At 39.7% G+C, this 14,071-nt stretch overlaps 1 protein-coding gene across 2 annotated transcripts in view; it reads left to right on the top strand.

The window, feature by feature from the left end:
* CCDC141 (coiled-coil domain containing 141) overlaps window positions 1-14,071 on the top strand; it is a 796,073-nt gene that overhangs the window by 59,862 nt on the left and 722,140 nt on the right. For both annotated transcript variants that reach the window (XM_053698512.1, XM_053698511.1), the window contains exon 2: window positions 3,032-3,154. In XM_053698512.1, coding sequence (XP_053554487.1) covers window positions 3,032-3,154 — 123 coding nt within the window. The remainder of the gene's footprint in view (window positions 1-3,031; window positions 3,155-14,071) is intronic.

The raw sequence follows: 14,071 nt of genomic DNA, 5'->3' as shown, positions 1-14,071 counted from the left end.
TTAAAACTGCATGTTCTATCTGAATCATACAAGTTTATTTTGACTTAAGTGCCCCGATTAATATAACCGTGTTGGTGATAATGGATAATAAAGGGATTATCTATATTTTTAAACAATACAAATTCTGGAGTAGACTGTTATTTTATTTTTATTAATGTAATATTGTAAAAGCCATGTTTTTTTATTTTTATTTACCTATCAAAACTATATATTGTTTTAGTAGAAATCACAAGGTATGCATCAAGGTCCGTTTTGGTATATTTCATGCCACCATTTTGCAGCCAAATGTGATTATATAAAAACAATTGTTAACTTTTTCACAAACTTTGGGTTTCTCACTGAAATTATTTACATACTGCTTGTGCAGTCATAATACAAATGGTTATGAAAGCTTATCTGGGATCTGGGATCCCCCTTGTTCTGAAATAGTAGACATGCATGGCTTTGCCAATGGATTTTTTTTTAATTAGAAGGCTCCTAATTGCAGCTGCGCACCACACTTCTGAAATTCCTAAAGTTGTTGTTTTTTTTGGTTTTTTTTTGCAGTGTAGGAATCCCCCCTGATCCCTCTCAAACAGCTCTCTAACCCTCCCAGCTACCAATGATCACTGTCATCTTAGGTACTGCCAGTACCCAGTTTACATTTATTTATTATATTTTATTTATTAGTAAAAAGGATGCTTTCTGTAGTGTAGGGGTCCCCCCTCACCCTCCCTACCTCCCCCATTCAAGCGATGAAGTGTAGAAGCCTTTCTTATAAACCATTTGTTCCAGGGTGGGGACATGTCCCTCCATCTCTAATATTTATTTTTGTTGTATAGGCAACCCTCCCCTTTCTCCGGCGATGGGCCGCCCACCCGCTTCTTTCCTTCCCTCCATCAGCACCCATGACACCACTGCTCCTGATACAGAAAGTGTCACTGTCCGTGTTACTGTCTTTATCCGCAATCTGGCTTCATATAGTAAAGGGAGTATGATCAGCGCTCCCTTACTATATGAAACAGATGCCTTGTGCCCCTGGCTGTAATCTCTGCTGACAGTGGGAACCACAGCATGCGCCACTGTGTTCGACATAGATATTATGTTAACACTGCCCCGCAAGGCAAAGTACTGTGTGTGACTTAGTACCTATGTCCATTTGGTGCAATTTCTTAAAATACTCAGTTTTTTTATGTGGGGGCCAATGCTTTCAGATATGATGGTCACACCCAGCCCAGATGGAGTAAATACGAGATGACTCTAAAACCAGCACCATGACACAGACCTGTATATTTTCTTATTACTGATACATTACATCGCACCTATATCCTCACATAACTTCCTCACATGGGACCAATACAACTATATAATATAAAACAGTTATTGCTTCTTCTTTGTTCTCCATTATTTGGAAGCTGAAATAAAAAATATAACTTGCAAGTTTGTCTCTCCCCCAGGCCTTACTGGGACTGATGTGATATGGGTTTTCTTATCAGAATAATACATTTACTTATTATAATTATGTAACAGTTATCCAAATTTCATATTGCAAATCAATCTAGTTATGCTGCAGTAAGTTGTCCTAACACTAAATGTCTCCTGCATAATCAGCAAACCAAGGGTTGTATCTTAATATAGCTTCACACAGATACTTGTCCTTGGTATTTTTATAAAATAACATTTATGTCACTATAGGTTTACTGTTAATTGTGTTTTCACTTTCAGTTTATGAATACTTTGGGGACATGGGCAAAAGAGCTTGGTAAAACTAATCCAATGTACTATAAAATGGTTTTACCAATACTATTCAGAGCTGCTCAAGATATTGTGCTGCCTGGGTCTGAGAATTAGCGTATGATCCTACTAGCCTGGCCGCTGACCTTACTAAGCCTATCTGCCTACCTGCATGCAACCAGTGCTTATGCAATTGTACAATAAGTGGGAAGGTAGTAAGGGAAGAGATGCACTTGTCCCACCTTGGACCGGTTCTGTGTCTTTGTGTTTGATGAGGTTGTGCTGCTGGCAGCCTGCAGCTTCCCTTACGGAGACAGAGGACAGGAGTGGTCTGTCAGGTTGACAGTGACTGACTCTGTCACGGAAGTGCTGCTCCTTGTCGAGTGCTACCTGGGTCTAGTGGACCCACTTGGTCCAATGGTGGAGCCAGCCCCGATACCATTACACATGACTTTTTTATTTTGTGGGAACAGTGCTTGGAACAATATAATATATATAGTAGTTCGTCAATAATTGTATTTAAAAAAAAAGAATAAAAAAAAATATATATAATTATAAATATAGATTTTTAGCGTTCAGTTAAAGGGACATATCACCTGAAAGTGATTTAGCATATATGTGAAAGGCCAACTAGATAATATCACATAAGCATCACTATGTAAAAAGAAGATTCCTTACCTAAAAGATGTCCCAGTTATCACATCCCGTTGTAGAGAAACTAATTTGATTGCTTGTCTTTGGACATCTGCCATATTTAGATACAATGATTTACTTTTACTCCTCATTTCAAGGAATTTACTTCAAGATCACAGGAAAATTCATAGCATTGCAAAGTGTAAACTCGGCATTAATGATTCCTATTGGTTATTTTATTTGCATGCAGATTAAAGTAGGGAGAGGTCCTAATGGTAACTGATAACAGCTCAATTACTCTGGTGGGTCAATCTCCTTTTTAATGAAAGAAAATCCCAGGTATACATTATTAAACTTTTTTTTTCTCACCGTTGCATCAAACAAATTATGAGAATACATTTTAAAGGAACAGTAAAATTAAACTTTAATGATTCAGATAGAAAACGAAGAATATCAGTACAGTTTTACTCTAAATTAATAAGGCTATACATTTAAATGACTTTTTAATATGTTTTATGAATGTTTATATACATGCCGTTTCATTAATTTATTAAAAGTTAAAACTCCTATATTGTAATGTGTAGTTTTACAAGACATGTTGTCATGCAATTATCCTCTATATAATGTAACACAGTGTGCAAGACAAATCTTTTTTCTTCTTATTTTTTTGTCTTTTTCTTTTCAGTGTGGAAAACTGGTAGAACTCCAATTGGCTGAGGCAATACCTAATTTATTTGAGATTGGAACTAGTCAAGATGAAACCAAAAAACTGCTTGAAGATCATGAAATGCTGCTTGGAAAACTGAAGGTATAATATTAGCCTAGATATAACAGTGTATGAACTAGCATTGCTCCATCTTTCATACAGCAGAGTCATTAAAGGGACAGTCTAGGCCAAAATAAACTTTCATGATTCAGATAGAGCATGTAATTTCTCCAACATAGGTGTGTCCGGTCCACGGCGTCATCCTTACTTGTGGGATATTCTCTTCCCCAACAGGAAATGGCAAAGAGCCCAGCAAAGCTGGTCATATGATCCCTCCTAGGCTCCGCCTACCCCAGTCATTCTCTTTGCCGTTGCACAGGCAACATCTCCACGGAGATGGCTAAGAGTTTTTTGGTGTTTAAATGTAGTTTTTATTCTTCAATCAAGTGTTTGTTATTTTAAAATAGTGCTGGTATGTACTATTTACTCTGAAACAGAAAAGAGAAGAAGATTTCTGTTTGTGAGAGGAAGATGATTTTAGCAAACGTTACTAAAATCGATTGCTGTTTCCACACAGGACTGTTGAGATGAAGTAACTTCAGTTGGGGGAAGCAGTTGGCAGACTTTTCTGCCTGAGGTATGATGGCCACATTTCTAACACGTCTTGGTAATGCTGGAAGGCTGTCATTTTCCCTATGGGGACCGGTAAGCCATTTTCTTAGATTAAGTAAAAGAATAAAGGCTTTATAAGGGCTTAAAAAACTGGTAGACATTTTTCTGGGCTAAAACGATTACTTGCTAAGCATATTTGACAGATTATAGCGCTTTATAGTTATTATAATCTTGGGGATTGTTGTTAAAAAACGGCAGGCACTGTATGGACACCTTTTTCAGATGGGGGCCTTTTCTAGTCATAGGCAGAGCCTCATTTTCGCGCCACTAATGCGCAGTTGTTTTTGGAAGGCAAGGCATGCAGATGCATGTGTGAGGAGCTAAGATCCACTGAAAAAGCTTATAGAAGGCGTCATTTGGTATCGTATTCCCCTCTGGGCTTGGTTGGGTCTCAGCAAAGCAGATTCCTGGGACTGTATAGGGGTTGAATGTAAAAACGGCTCCGGTTCCGTTATTTTAAGGGTTAAAGCTTTCAAATTTGGTGTGCAATACTTTTAAGGCTTTAAGACACTGTGGTGAAATTTTGAACAATTGCTTCATACTTTTTCGCATATTCAGTAATAAAGTGTGTTCTGTTTAAAATTTAAAGTGACAGTAACGGTTTTATTTTAAAACGTTTTTTGTGCTTTGTTGACAAGTTTAAGCCTGTTTAACATGTCTGAACCATCAGATAAACGATGTTCTATATGTATGAAAGCCAATGTGTCTCCCCATTTAAATAGATGTGATAATTGTGACATAGTGTCCAAACAAAGTAGGGACAATGATGCCACAGATAATAATAGTGCCCAAGATGATTCTTCAGATGAGGGGAGTAAGCATGGTACTGCATCACCCCCTTCTGTGTCTACACCAGTTTTGCCCACACAAGAGGCCCCTAGTACATCTAGTGCGCCAATACTTATTACTATGCAACAATTAACGGCTGTTATGGATAATTCTATTGCAAATATTTTATCTAAAATGCCTACTTATCAAAGAAAGCGCGATTGCTCTGTTTTAAACACTGAAGAGCAAGAGGACGCTGATGATAACGCTTCTGACATACCCTCACACCAATCTGAAGGGGCCAGGAGGGAGGTTTTGTCTGAGGGAGAAATTTCAGATTCAGGAAAAATTTCTCAACAAGCTGAACCTGATGTTGTAACATTTAAATTTAAATTAGAACATCTCCGCGCACTGCTTAAGGAGGTATTATCTACTCTGGATGATTGTGACAATTTGGTCATTCCAGAGAAATTATGTAAGATGGACAAGTTCCTAGAGGTTCCGGTGCCCCCCGATGCTTTTCCTATACCCAAGCGGGTGGCGGACATAGTAAACAAGGAATGGGAAAGGCCCGGCATACCTTTTGTGCCTCCCCCTATATTTAAGAAATTATTTCCTATAGTCGACCCCAGAAAGGACTTATGGCAGACAGTCCCTAAGGTCGAGGGGGCGGTCTCTACTCTAAACAAACGCACTACTATTCCCATAGAAGATAGTTGTGCTTTTAAAGATCCTATGGATAAAAAATTAGAGGGTTTGCTTAAAAGAATGTTTGTTCAGCAAGGTTACCTTCTTCAACCAATTTCATGCATTGTTCCTGTCACTACGGCAGCGTGTTTCTGGTTCGAAGAACTAGAAAAGTCGCTCAATAAAGAATCTTCGTATGAGGAGGTTATGGACAGAGTTCATGCACTTGGCTAACTCTTTTATTCTAGATGCCGCTTTGCAATTAGCGAGATTAGCGGCGAAAAATTCAGGGTTTGCTATCGTGGCGCGCAGAGCGCTCTGGCTGAAGTCTTGGTCAGCGGATGTGTCTTCCAAGACAAAATTGCTTAACATCCCTTTCAAGGGCAAAACACTGTTTGGGCCTGATTTGAAAGAGATTATTTCAGACATCACCTTCCTCAGGATAGGTCTTTTAAGGCTAGAAATAAGCCTAATTTTCGTCCCTTTCGCAGAAACGGACCAGCCTCTACGTCTACATCCTCTAAGCAAGAGGGTAATACTTCTCAACCCAAACCAGCCTGGAGTCCGATGCAAGGCTGGAACAAGGGTAAGCAGGCCAAGAAGCCTGCCACTGCTACCAAAACAGCATGAAGGGATGGCCCCCGATCCGGGACCGGATCTGGTGGGGGGCAGACTTTCTCTCTTTGCTCAGGCCTGGGCAAGAGATGTTCAGGATCCTTGGGCACTAGAAATAGTTTCTCAAGGTTATCTCCTGGAATTCAAGGAACTACCCTCAAGGGGAAGGTTCCACAGGTCTCAATTATCTTCAAACCAAATAAAAAGACAGGCATTCTTACATTGTGTAGAAGACCTGTTAAGGATGGGAGTAATTCATCCAGTTCCAATAAGAGAACAAGGGATGGGTTTTTACTCCAACCTGTTCATAGTTCCCAAAAAAGAGGGAACATTCAGACCAATTCTAGATCTCAAGATCCTAAACAAATTTCTCAGGGTTCCATCGTTCAAAATGGAAAACATTCGAACGATCCTTCCTACCATCCAGGAAGGTCAATTCATGACCACGGTGGATTTAAAGGATGCGTACCTCCATATTCCTATCCACAAGGAACATCATCAGTTCCTAAGGTTCGCTTTTCTGGACAAGCATTACCAGTTTGTGGCACTTCCATTCGGATTAGCCACTGCTCCGAGAATTTTCACAAAGGTACTGGGGTCCCTTCTAGCGGTTCTAAGACCAAGGGGCATTGCAGTAGTACCGTACTTGGACGACATCCTGATTCAAGCGTCGTCTCTGTCAAAAGCAAAGGCTCATACGGACATCGTCCTAGCCTTTCTCAGATCTCACGGATGGAAAGTAAACATAGAAATAGTTCTCTGTCACAGTCAACAAGAGTTCCCTTCTTGGGAACAATAATAGACTCCTTAGAAATGAGAATTTTTCTGACAGAGGTCAGAAAATCAAAACTTCTAAGCTCTTGTCAAGTTCTTCATTCTGTTCTTCGTCCTTCCATAGCGCAGTGCATGGAAATAATAGGATTGATGGTTGCAGCAATGGACATAGTTCCTTTTGCACGAATTCATCTAAGACCATTACAACTGTGCATGCTCAGACAGTGGAATGGGGATTATACAGACTTGTCTCCGACGATTCAAGTAGATCAAAGGACCAGAGATTCACTCCGTTGGTGGCTAATCCTGGACAATCTGTCACAGGGAATGAGCTTCCGCAGACCAGAGTGGGTCATTGTCACAAGAATCTCTTCTCCCGATAAACATTCTGGAACTGAGAGCGATATTCAATGCTCTCAAAGCTTGGCCTCATCTAGCAAAGGCCAAATTCATAAGGTTTCAATCAGACAACATGACGACAGTTGCTTATATCAACCATCAGGGGGGAATAAGGAGTTCCCTGGCGATGGAGGAAGTGACCAAGATAATTCAATGGGCGGAGGATCACTCCTGCCACTTGTCTGCAATCCACATCCCAGGAGTGGAAAATTGGGAAGCGGATTTTCTGAGTCGTCAGACATTCCATCCGGGGGAGTGGGAACTCCACCCCGGAAATCTTTGCCCAAATAACTCAATTATGGGGCATTCCAGACATGGATCTGATGGCGTCTCGTCAGAACTTCAAGGTTCCTTGTTACGGGTCCAGATCCAGGGATCCCAAGGCGACTCTAGTAGATGCACTAGTAGCACCTTGGACCTTCAACCTAGCTTATGTTTTCCCACCGTTTCCTCTCATTCCCAGGCTGGTAGCCAGGATCAACCAGGAGAGGGCTTTGGTGATCTTGATAGCTCCTGCGTGGCCACGCAGGACTTGGTATGCAGACCTGGTGAATATGTCATCGGCTCCACCATGGAAGCTACCTTTGAGACAGGACCTTCTTGTTCAAGGTCCATTCGAACATCCGAATCTGGTTTCTCTCCAACTGACTGCTTGGAGATTGAACGCTTGATTTTATCAAAGCGTGGGTTTTCAGATTCTGTAATAGATACTCTTATTCAGGCTAGTAAGCCTGTAACTAGGAAAATTTACCATAAGATATGGAAAAAATATATCTATTGGTGTGAATGTAAAGGATTCCCATGGAACAAGATAAAAATTCCTAGGATTTTATCCTTTCTACAAGAGGGTTTGGAGAAGGGATTATCTGCAAGTTCTCTGAAGGGACAGATTTCTGCGTTATCTGTTTTACTTCACAAAAGGCTGGCAGCTGTGCCAGACGTTCAGGCGTTTGTTCAGGCTCTGGTTAGAATCAAGCCTGTTTACAGACCTTTGACTCCTCCCTGGAGTCTCAATCTAGTTCTTTCAGTTCTTCAAGGGGTTCCGTTTGAACCCTTACATTCCGTAGATATTAAGTTATTATCTTGGAAAGTTTTGTTTTTGGTTGCAATTTCTTCTGCTAGAAGAGTTTCAGAGTTATCTGCTCTGCAGTGTTCTCCGCCCTATCTGGTGTTCCATGCAGATAAGGTGGTTTTGCGTACTAAGCCTGGTTTTCTTCCGAAAGTTGTTTCCAACAAGAATATTAACCAGGAGATAGTTGTACCTTCTTTGTGCCCGAATCCAGTTTCAAAGAAGGAACGTTTGTTACACAATTTGGACGTAGTCCGTGCTCTAAAATTCTATTTAGAGGCCACTAAAGATTTCAGACAAACTTCTTCTTTGTTTGTTGTTTATTCTGGTAAAAGGAGAGGTCAAAAAGCAACTTCTACCTCTCTTTCCTTTTGGCTTAAAAGCATTATCCGTTTGGCTTATGAGACTGCCGGACGGCAGCCTCCTGAAAGAATCACAGCTCACTCCACTAGGGCTGTGGCTTCCACATGGGCCTTCAAGAACGACGCTTCTGTTGACCAGATATGTAAGGCAGCGACTTGGTCTTCACTGCACACTTTTGCCAAATTTTACAAATTTGATACTTTTGCTTCTTCAGAGGCTATTTTTGGGAGAAAGGTTTTGCAAGCCGTGGTGCCTTCCATTTAGGTGACCTGATTTGCTCCCTCCCTTCATCCGTGTCCTAAAGCTTTGGTATTGGTTCCCACAAGTAAGGATGACGCTGTGGACCGGACACACCTATGTTGGAGAAAACAGAATTTATTCTTACCTGATAAATTACTTTCTCCAACGGTGTGTCCGGTCCACGGCCCGCCCTGGTTTTTTAATCAGGTCTGATGAATTATTTTCTCTAACTACAGTCACCACGGAATCATGTGGTTTCTCCTATGCATATTTCCTCCTGTACGTCGGTCGAATGACTGGGGTAGGCGGAGCCTAGGAGGGATCATATGACCAGCTTTGCTGGGCTCTTTGCCATTTCCTGTTGGGGAAGAGAATATCCCACAAGTAAGGATGACGCCGTGGACCGGACACACCGTTGGAGAAAGTAATTTATCAGGTAAGCATAAATTCTGTTTTTAAACAATTTTCCAATTTACTTTTATCACCAATTTTGCTTTGTTCTCTTGGTATTCTTAGTTGAAAGCTTAACCTAGGAGGTTCATATGCTAATTTCTTAGACCTTGAAGGCCACCTCTTTTCAGAATGCATTTTAACAGTTTTTCACCACTAGAGGGTGTTAGTTCACGTATTTCATATAGATAACACTGTGCACGTGAAGTTATCTGGGAGCAGGCACTGATTGGCTAGACTGCAAGTCTGTCAAAAGTACTGAAATAAAGGGGCAGTTTGCAGAGGCTTAGATACAAGATAATCACAGAGGTTGAAAGTATATTAATAAAACTGTGTTGGTTATGCAAAACTGGGGAATGGGTAATAAAGGGATTATCTATCTTTTAAAACAATACAAATTCTGGTGTAGACTGTCCCTTTAAGTCCTTAGCTGGTTTTAGAGAGAGAACGCATCCATGAAATATTATTTTTTATTTTACAATGTTTTTTTTTTTTTTTTTTTTTTTTTAAAAAAAGGTTTGTTCATTATACTTAGCACACAACTCATTCCTCGCAAGGGTTCATTTGAAACTTGGGAACAGGTAATAGTCACTGGTATGACTTTTTATTGACGTATTGTAAGCAATGTCTAACTAAAGTTTCTGCCTGTTTTTTTTGTTTTGTTTTGCAAAAATTTTCAATCAAACTAGCGTAGGAGTAGCCTGTTATGTTCTCTCCAAACTGCAATTAAATAATACAATTCCACCTGAATTCCAAAACTGTCAACACTTGCTTGGATGTAAAATATCCAATTGGGGAAAAAAAGCCATGGTGCTTTTATTCTTGGATTGTACTTTTGTGTTACAATAAATGTAGTGTATTAACATCTCTCCCATAGTGAAAGTCACCTATAGAAAATGTCTGGATTCCTTTCAATTCTTGTGAGATGTAACTGTGAACATGCTGTCAGTTGTCTCGAAAAAAAATATATTCAAAACATTTACTAAAATTGACTGACTGTAGATATGACACTCATGTAGACTGAAATTTTGTATATTGTCAGTTTTCAATCAGTCATAATAAGGTCATGATTTTTTTCCATGATTTCTTCAGTAGCAATTGTTGCTGGGCAACCAGAGTGAGCGGCATCGTCACATGACTCTCTTCCCAGCTTAAACTTCCATCAGCACTTTTTTAACTTTATCATAAGCTGGTGCAGCATGTTGTAATGTACAACATTGTAGACTTGTGGAACTTATTATTTTACTTGAAAATATTTGTGAATGAGCTGTTGGAAAAGTTTGAGGACTTGAAACTGAAACAATCTATACATCTAAAAAAAAAACAATCTAATTATTTAAATGCACAAAAAGAAAACATAAAATATGATGCATGCATCATCATGGGAGATTTTCTCAGAAAACTTTTCATTTGTCATACAAGATAAAATCTTACCACTGGATCAAGTCTCAGAGTACATGACAAAGCAATGGATAGTAGCCTGAGTCTGAAGCTATTGTGGGATTAGTGATTTATTAATAGGATACAAAACTGTATCCTATTTTATTTCAGAAACAGATTCTCCAGCATATCAAGTCACCATACTCTTGCATAGTTGAACTCGTATACTTTTCTGATTGCTCTGCGGCAGAGCATGAGAATGGGGAAAACTTTATAAAATGTTGCCACCATGAAGATCACTTTTGTTTGAAAGCAGAGTTTCACTTCTTTAAAACTTCTCATGGCAAGGCAAAGGTCCATGTGATAGTGTAGGTGGTATGGTGAAGCAGTTGGTGGCAAAGGCAAGTCTGCAGGGTACCGTAATCCCTTTAGAAATGTATGATTACTGTACATGAAATATCAAAGGAATTACCTTTTGCTACTTTTCTACAGAAACCATAGAAGAAGCTGTGAAATTCCGTCAGCCTTGATTTGACAAGTCCATTGCAACTGAGCAAACTAGATCATTCCTCAGTTTTGTACCAGGAGACCGTTTTAGACTTGAAGTTCTGCAGACATCCCAATCCATGGAGTTCAAAATAGTGCCCATCACCAATGAACCGCTCCCTGTTCTACTAAAGTAAAAAGAATTGTGTGTAGAATAACAAAGGGTGGCAGGGCCTTGTACTTAAAGTTGCTGTGTTCGAGTTGGACTAAGAGTTCAATGTAAAATTCTTTCACCCCCATGGCCCAGGAGCTTCCTTAAAGCTGTCAACAAAGGGCACATCCTCAGAACGCTCTACCCAGTGGAGCTCACGAAAGCTACAGCGTGCATATCATATCACATATCTTCAGTACAGAAATGAATCAGAACTCAGCTGTTCTGCAAGAAATCTGTTTTTTAGCTTTTATAAAGGTACTCAATATTACTTAAAAATCAATATTTAATGTCACTAAATTATAATGAATAATAAACCATCTGCATTTATTTACATTTCACTATAGTCCAAGCCCTATAACTTTTGTATGACTTTGAGATGGTAATATAAAATGATTTATGTGTGTGTGTGTATGTATATGTGTGTGTGTATGTATGTATGTGTGTGTGTATATGTGTATGTATATGTATATATATATATATATATATATATATATATAATTTTGTGTATATATATATATATATATATATGTGTATGGATATTTTCTTGTGTGTGTGTGTGTGTGTGTGTGTATGTATGTATGTATGTATATATATATATATATATGTTTGTATGTGTGTGTGTGTGTGTGTGTGTGTATGTATATATATATATATATATATATATATATATATATATATATATATATATATATATATATATATTTGAAAAAATATATATATATATATTTATGTGTGTGTGTGTGTGTATATATATATATATATATATATATATATATATATATATACTGCAATATACATTCGTTATTTATTTTGTCCCCTTTTCCTGCAATTCCATTCTAAAATGGAGAGCTTTTCAGTTTGTGTTAGAAATGGAAATGCAGAACACTGTTACAAGCCTTGGCTGCACACTCTAGTTGACCTATTTATAACTGTCCATAATTGGTCACAGCAGAAAAGGTAACCATAGTTAAATGGCAGCTTCCATTGTTTTATAGACACTAAAACTTTACACTTATTTTGCCAATATTTAAACAGCTAATTTAACTTTAAGAAATACATCTACACGTTATTCTTAAACTAATATTTTCCTTGAATGCTTCATTCCATCTAGCATTTGTTTAGTGTTTAATGTCTCTTTTTTTTTTTTTTTTTTTTTTTAACATTGAAGGACTAAGAGTAACAAGCTGATTTTTCTTCCATACACTACGTACAGGAGAGTACCTCAGGAAAAAAATAAACTTGCTACTAGCAGTCATTTGCTGAATTTTGAAGGCCTAAATATGTAGAAAATGGAGGTTTGTTTAGTTATATTTAGACAGCCATAGCGTTACAAAGGCTCAACAAATCGCAGAACTTAAAAATAACATTTAAGTGACAGTCTACTCCAGAATTTGTATTGTTTAAAAAGATAGATAATCCCTTTTTTTCTTCATAAATGGAAAGAGTCCACAACTGCATTGATTACTTTTGGGAATTCAGAACCTGGCCACCAGGAGGAGGCAAAGACGCCCCAGCCAAAGGCTTAAATACTCCTCCCACTTCCGTCATCCCCCAGTCATTCCTTACCTTTCGTCCAAGGAGGTTGGCAGAGAAGTGTCAGAAGTTTTGAATTAGTCTCTTATGGAGGGTAGTACTCTTTGGCATGGGACTGGCGTTTTAAGTAGTCCTGTCAGCCTTTCAGTGAAAGCCTGGATGAAAGTTAGAGTCCGGAGATGCAGGGAGAGTCTTTCTGCAAAACCATCCCGACTCGTTTTAACAGCGCCACAAGCAATCAGCGTTGACAAGTTTCGCTGCCTGCTTTCTTCTCACAAGTCCATGGCAGAGGCGATGCTACTATCTGTCACACTTGAAGGGCCGTGTTCCTGTTCCACGGCGTAGATTCCAGTAAGATTGTTTCATTTTACTTTCTTCATGAAATGGCTGTATTACAGATGTTTTCCCGTGGGGCTACCACCTAGCGGGACTAACTTATATCTAAGGGTCTCAGTGAGGCTTCTTTTGTATCTTGGTATCAAGGGTTAATATCTCCTGAGGGGGGTTGTTGAACAGGGGGATTCATAATCATGTTTGTTATATGATTCAACTTGCTTATGTGTAGTGCATTCTGGCTCATGGCTTGGGGAACATAACGGCTTTTAAAAAGTGACGCGGCCTTACGGTCGGGCACACTTTTTTGGACTATACGGTTCTCCTGGTGACCGGCCGTGGTCACATTTTTGGCCTCCATTTCCGCATTCCTGACTGTGTGGCGACGGAGAAATTCTGGTCTGCTGGTGTCAGGTTCAGAGGAGGTGGTGAGTGCCCCAGCCACTGCGGGTGTCAGGTGCCGTTTAGATTTTTTGGTTCAATCTTCTGTATCAATATCCTAGTTATGGAGGAGTCTGATATTGTGGAGACAGACGTCTCTGTTTCAGTTTATACTCCTTGCGCAGAATTCGTATTACCCCAGATGATACAAGCCTATCGGTTATGTCTTGAATGCCGTATTAGAGTGCTCAATTCCTCTGGATCGGGGAATCAAGGGGCCTCAGAGCCATCCGCCTCTGGGACTTCTGACCTCTGAGTGGCAAGTTCCCTTCCACCATCGCTTACTTCGCATGCAGGTAACCCAGAATTTGCTTAACCTTTTCTGGAAAATGGCTTGTTCCCACCGGGGGTTTCGGCACAATATCGCATGTCCATAATTTTGGCGCTGGTGCATCTGCAACTTCCAGAAGTTGGTTTAAGATATTGTTCGTGTTCCGTTATCCAGGGTACTTCAGGCATGGGATGGGCAGTTCGGCTCTCTAGGGGAACGACTGTCCCTGAGGCTTCAGGGGGTCAACCTTCGGGGCCTGGAGTCGTCTTTTGCTCCGGCGGGGGTATGCTGTGATTTTCGGTAATAGACTAGTGCGCCTTAGTG

The sequence above is a fragment of the Bombina bombina genome, chromosome 1, assembly GCF_027579735.1.
Source record: "Bombina bombina isolate aBomBom1 chromosome 1, aBomBom1.pri, whole genome shotgun sequence".
NCBI lineage: Eukaryota > Metazoa > Chordata > Amphibia > Anura > Bombinatoridae > Bombina > Bombina bombina.
Note: the sequence above shows the minus strand (reverse complement) of the source record. Positions and strands in the feature narration are given on the sequence as shown.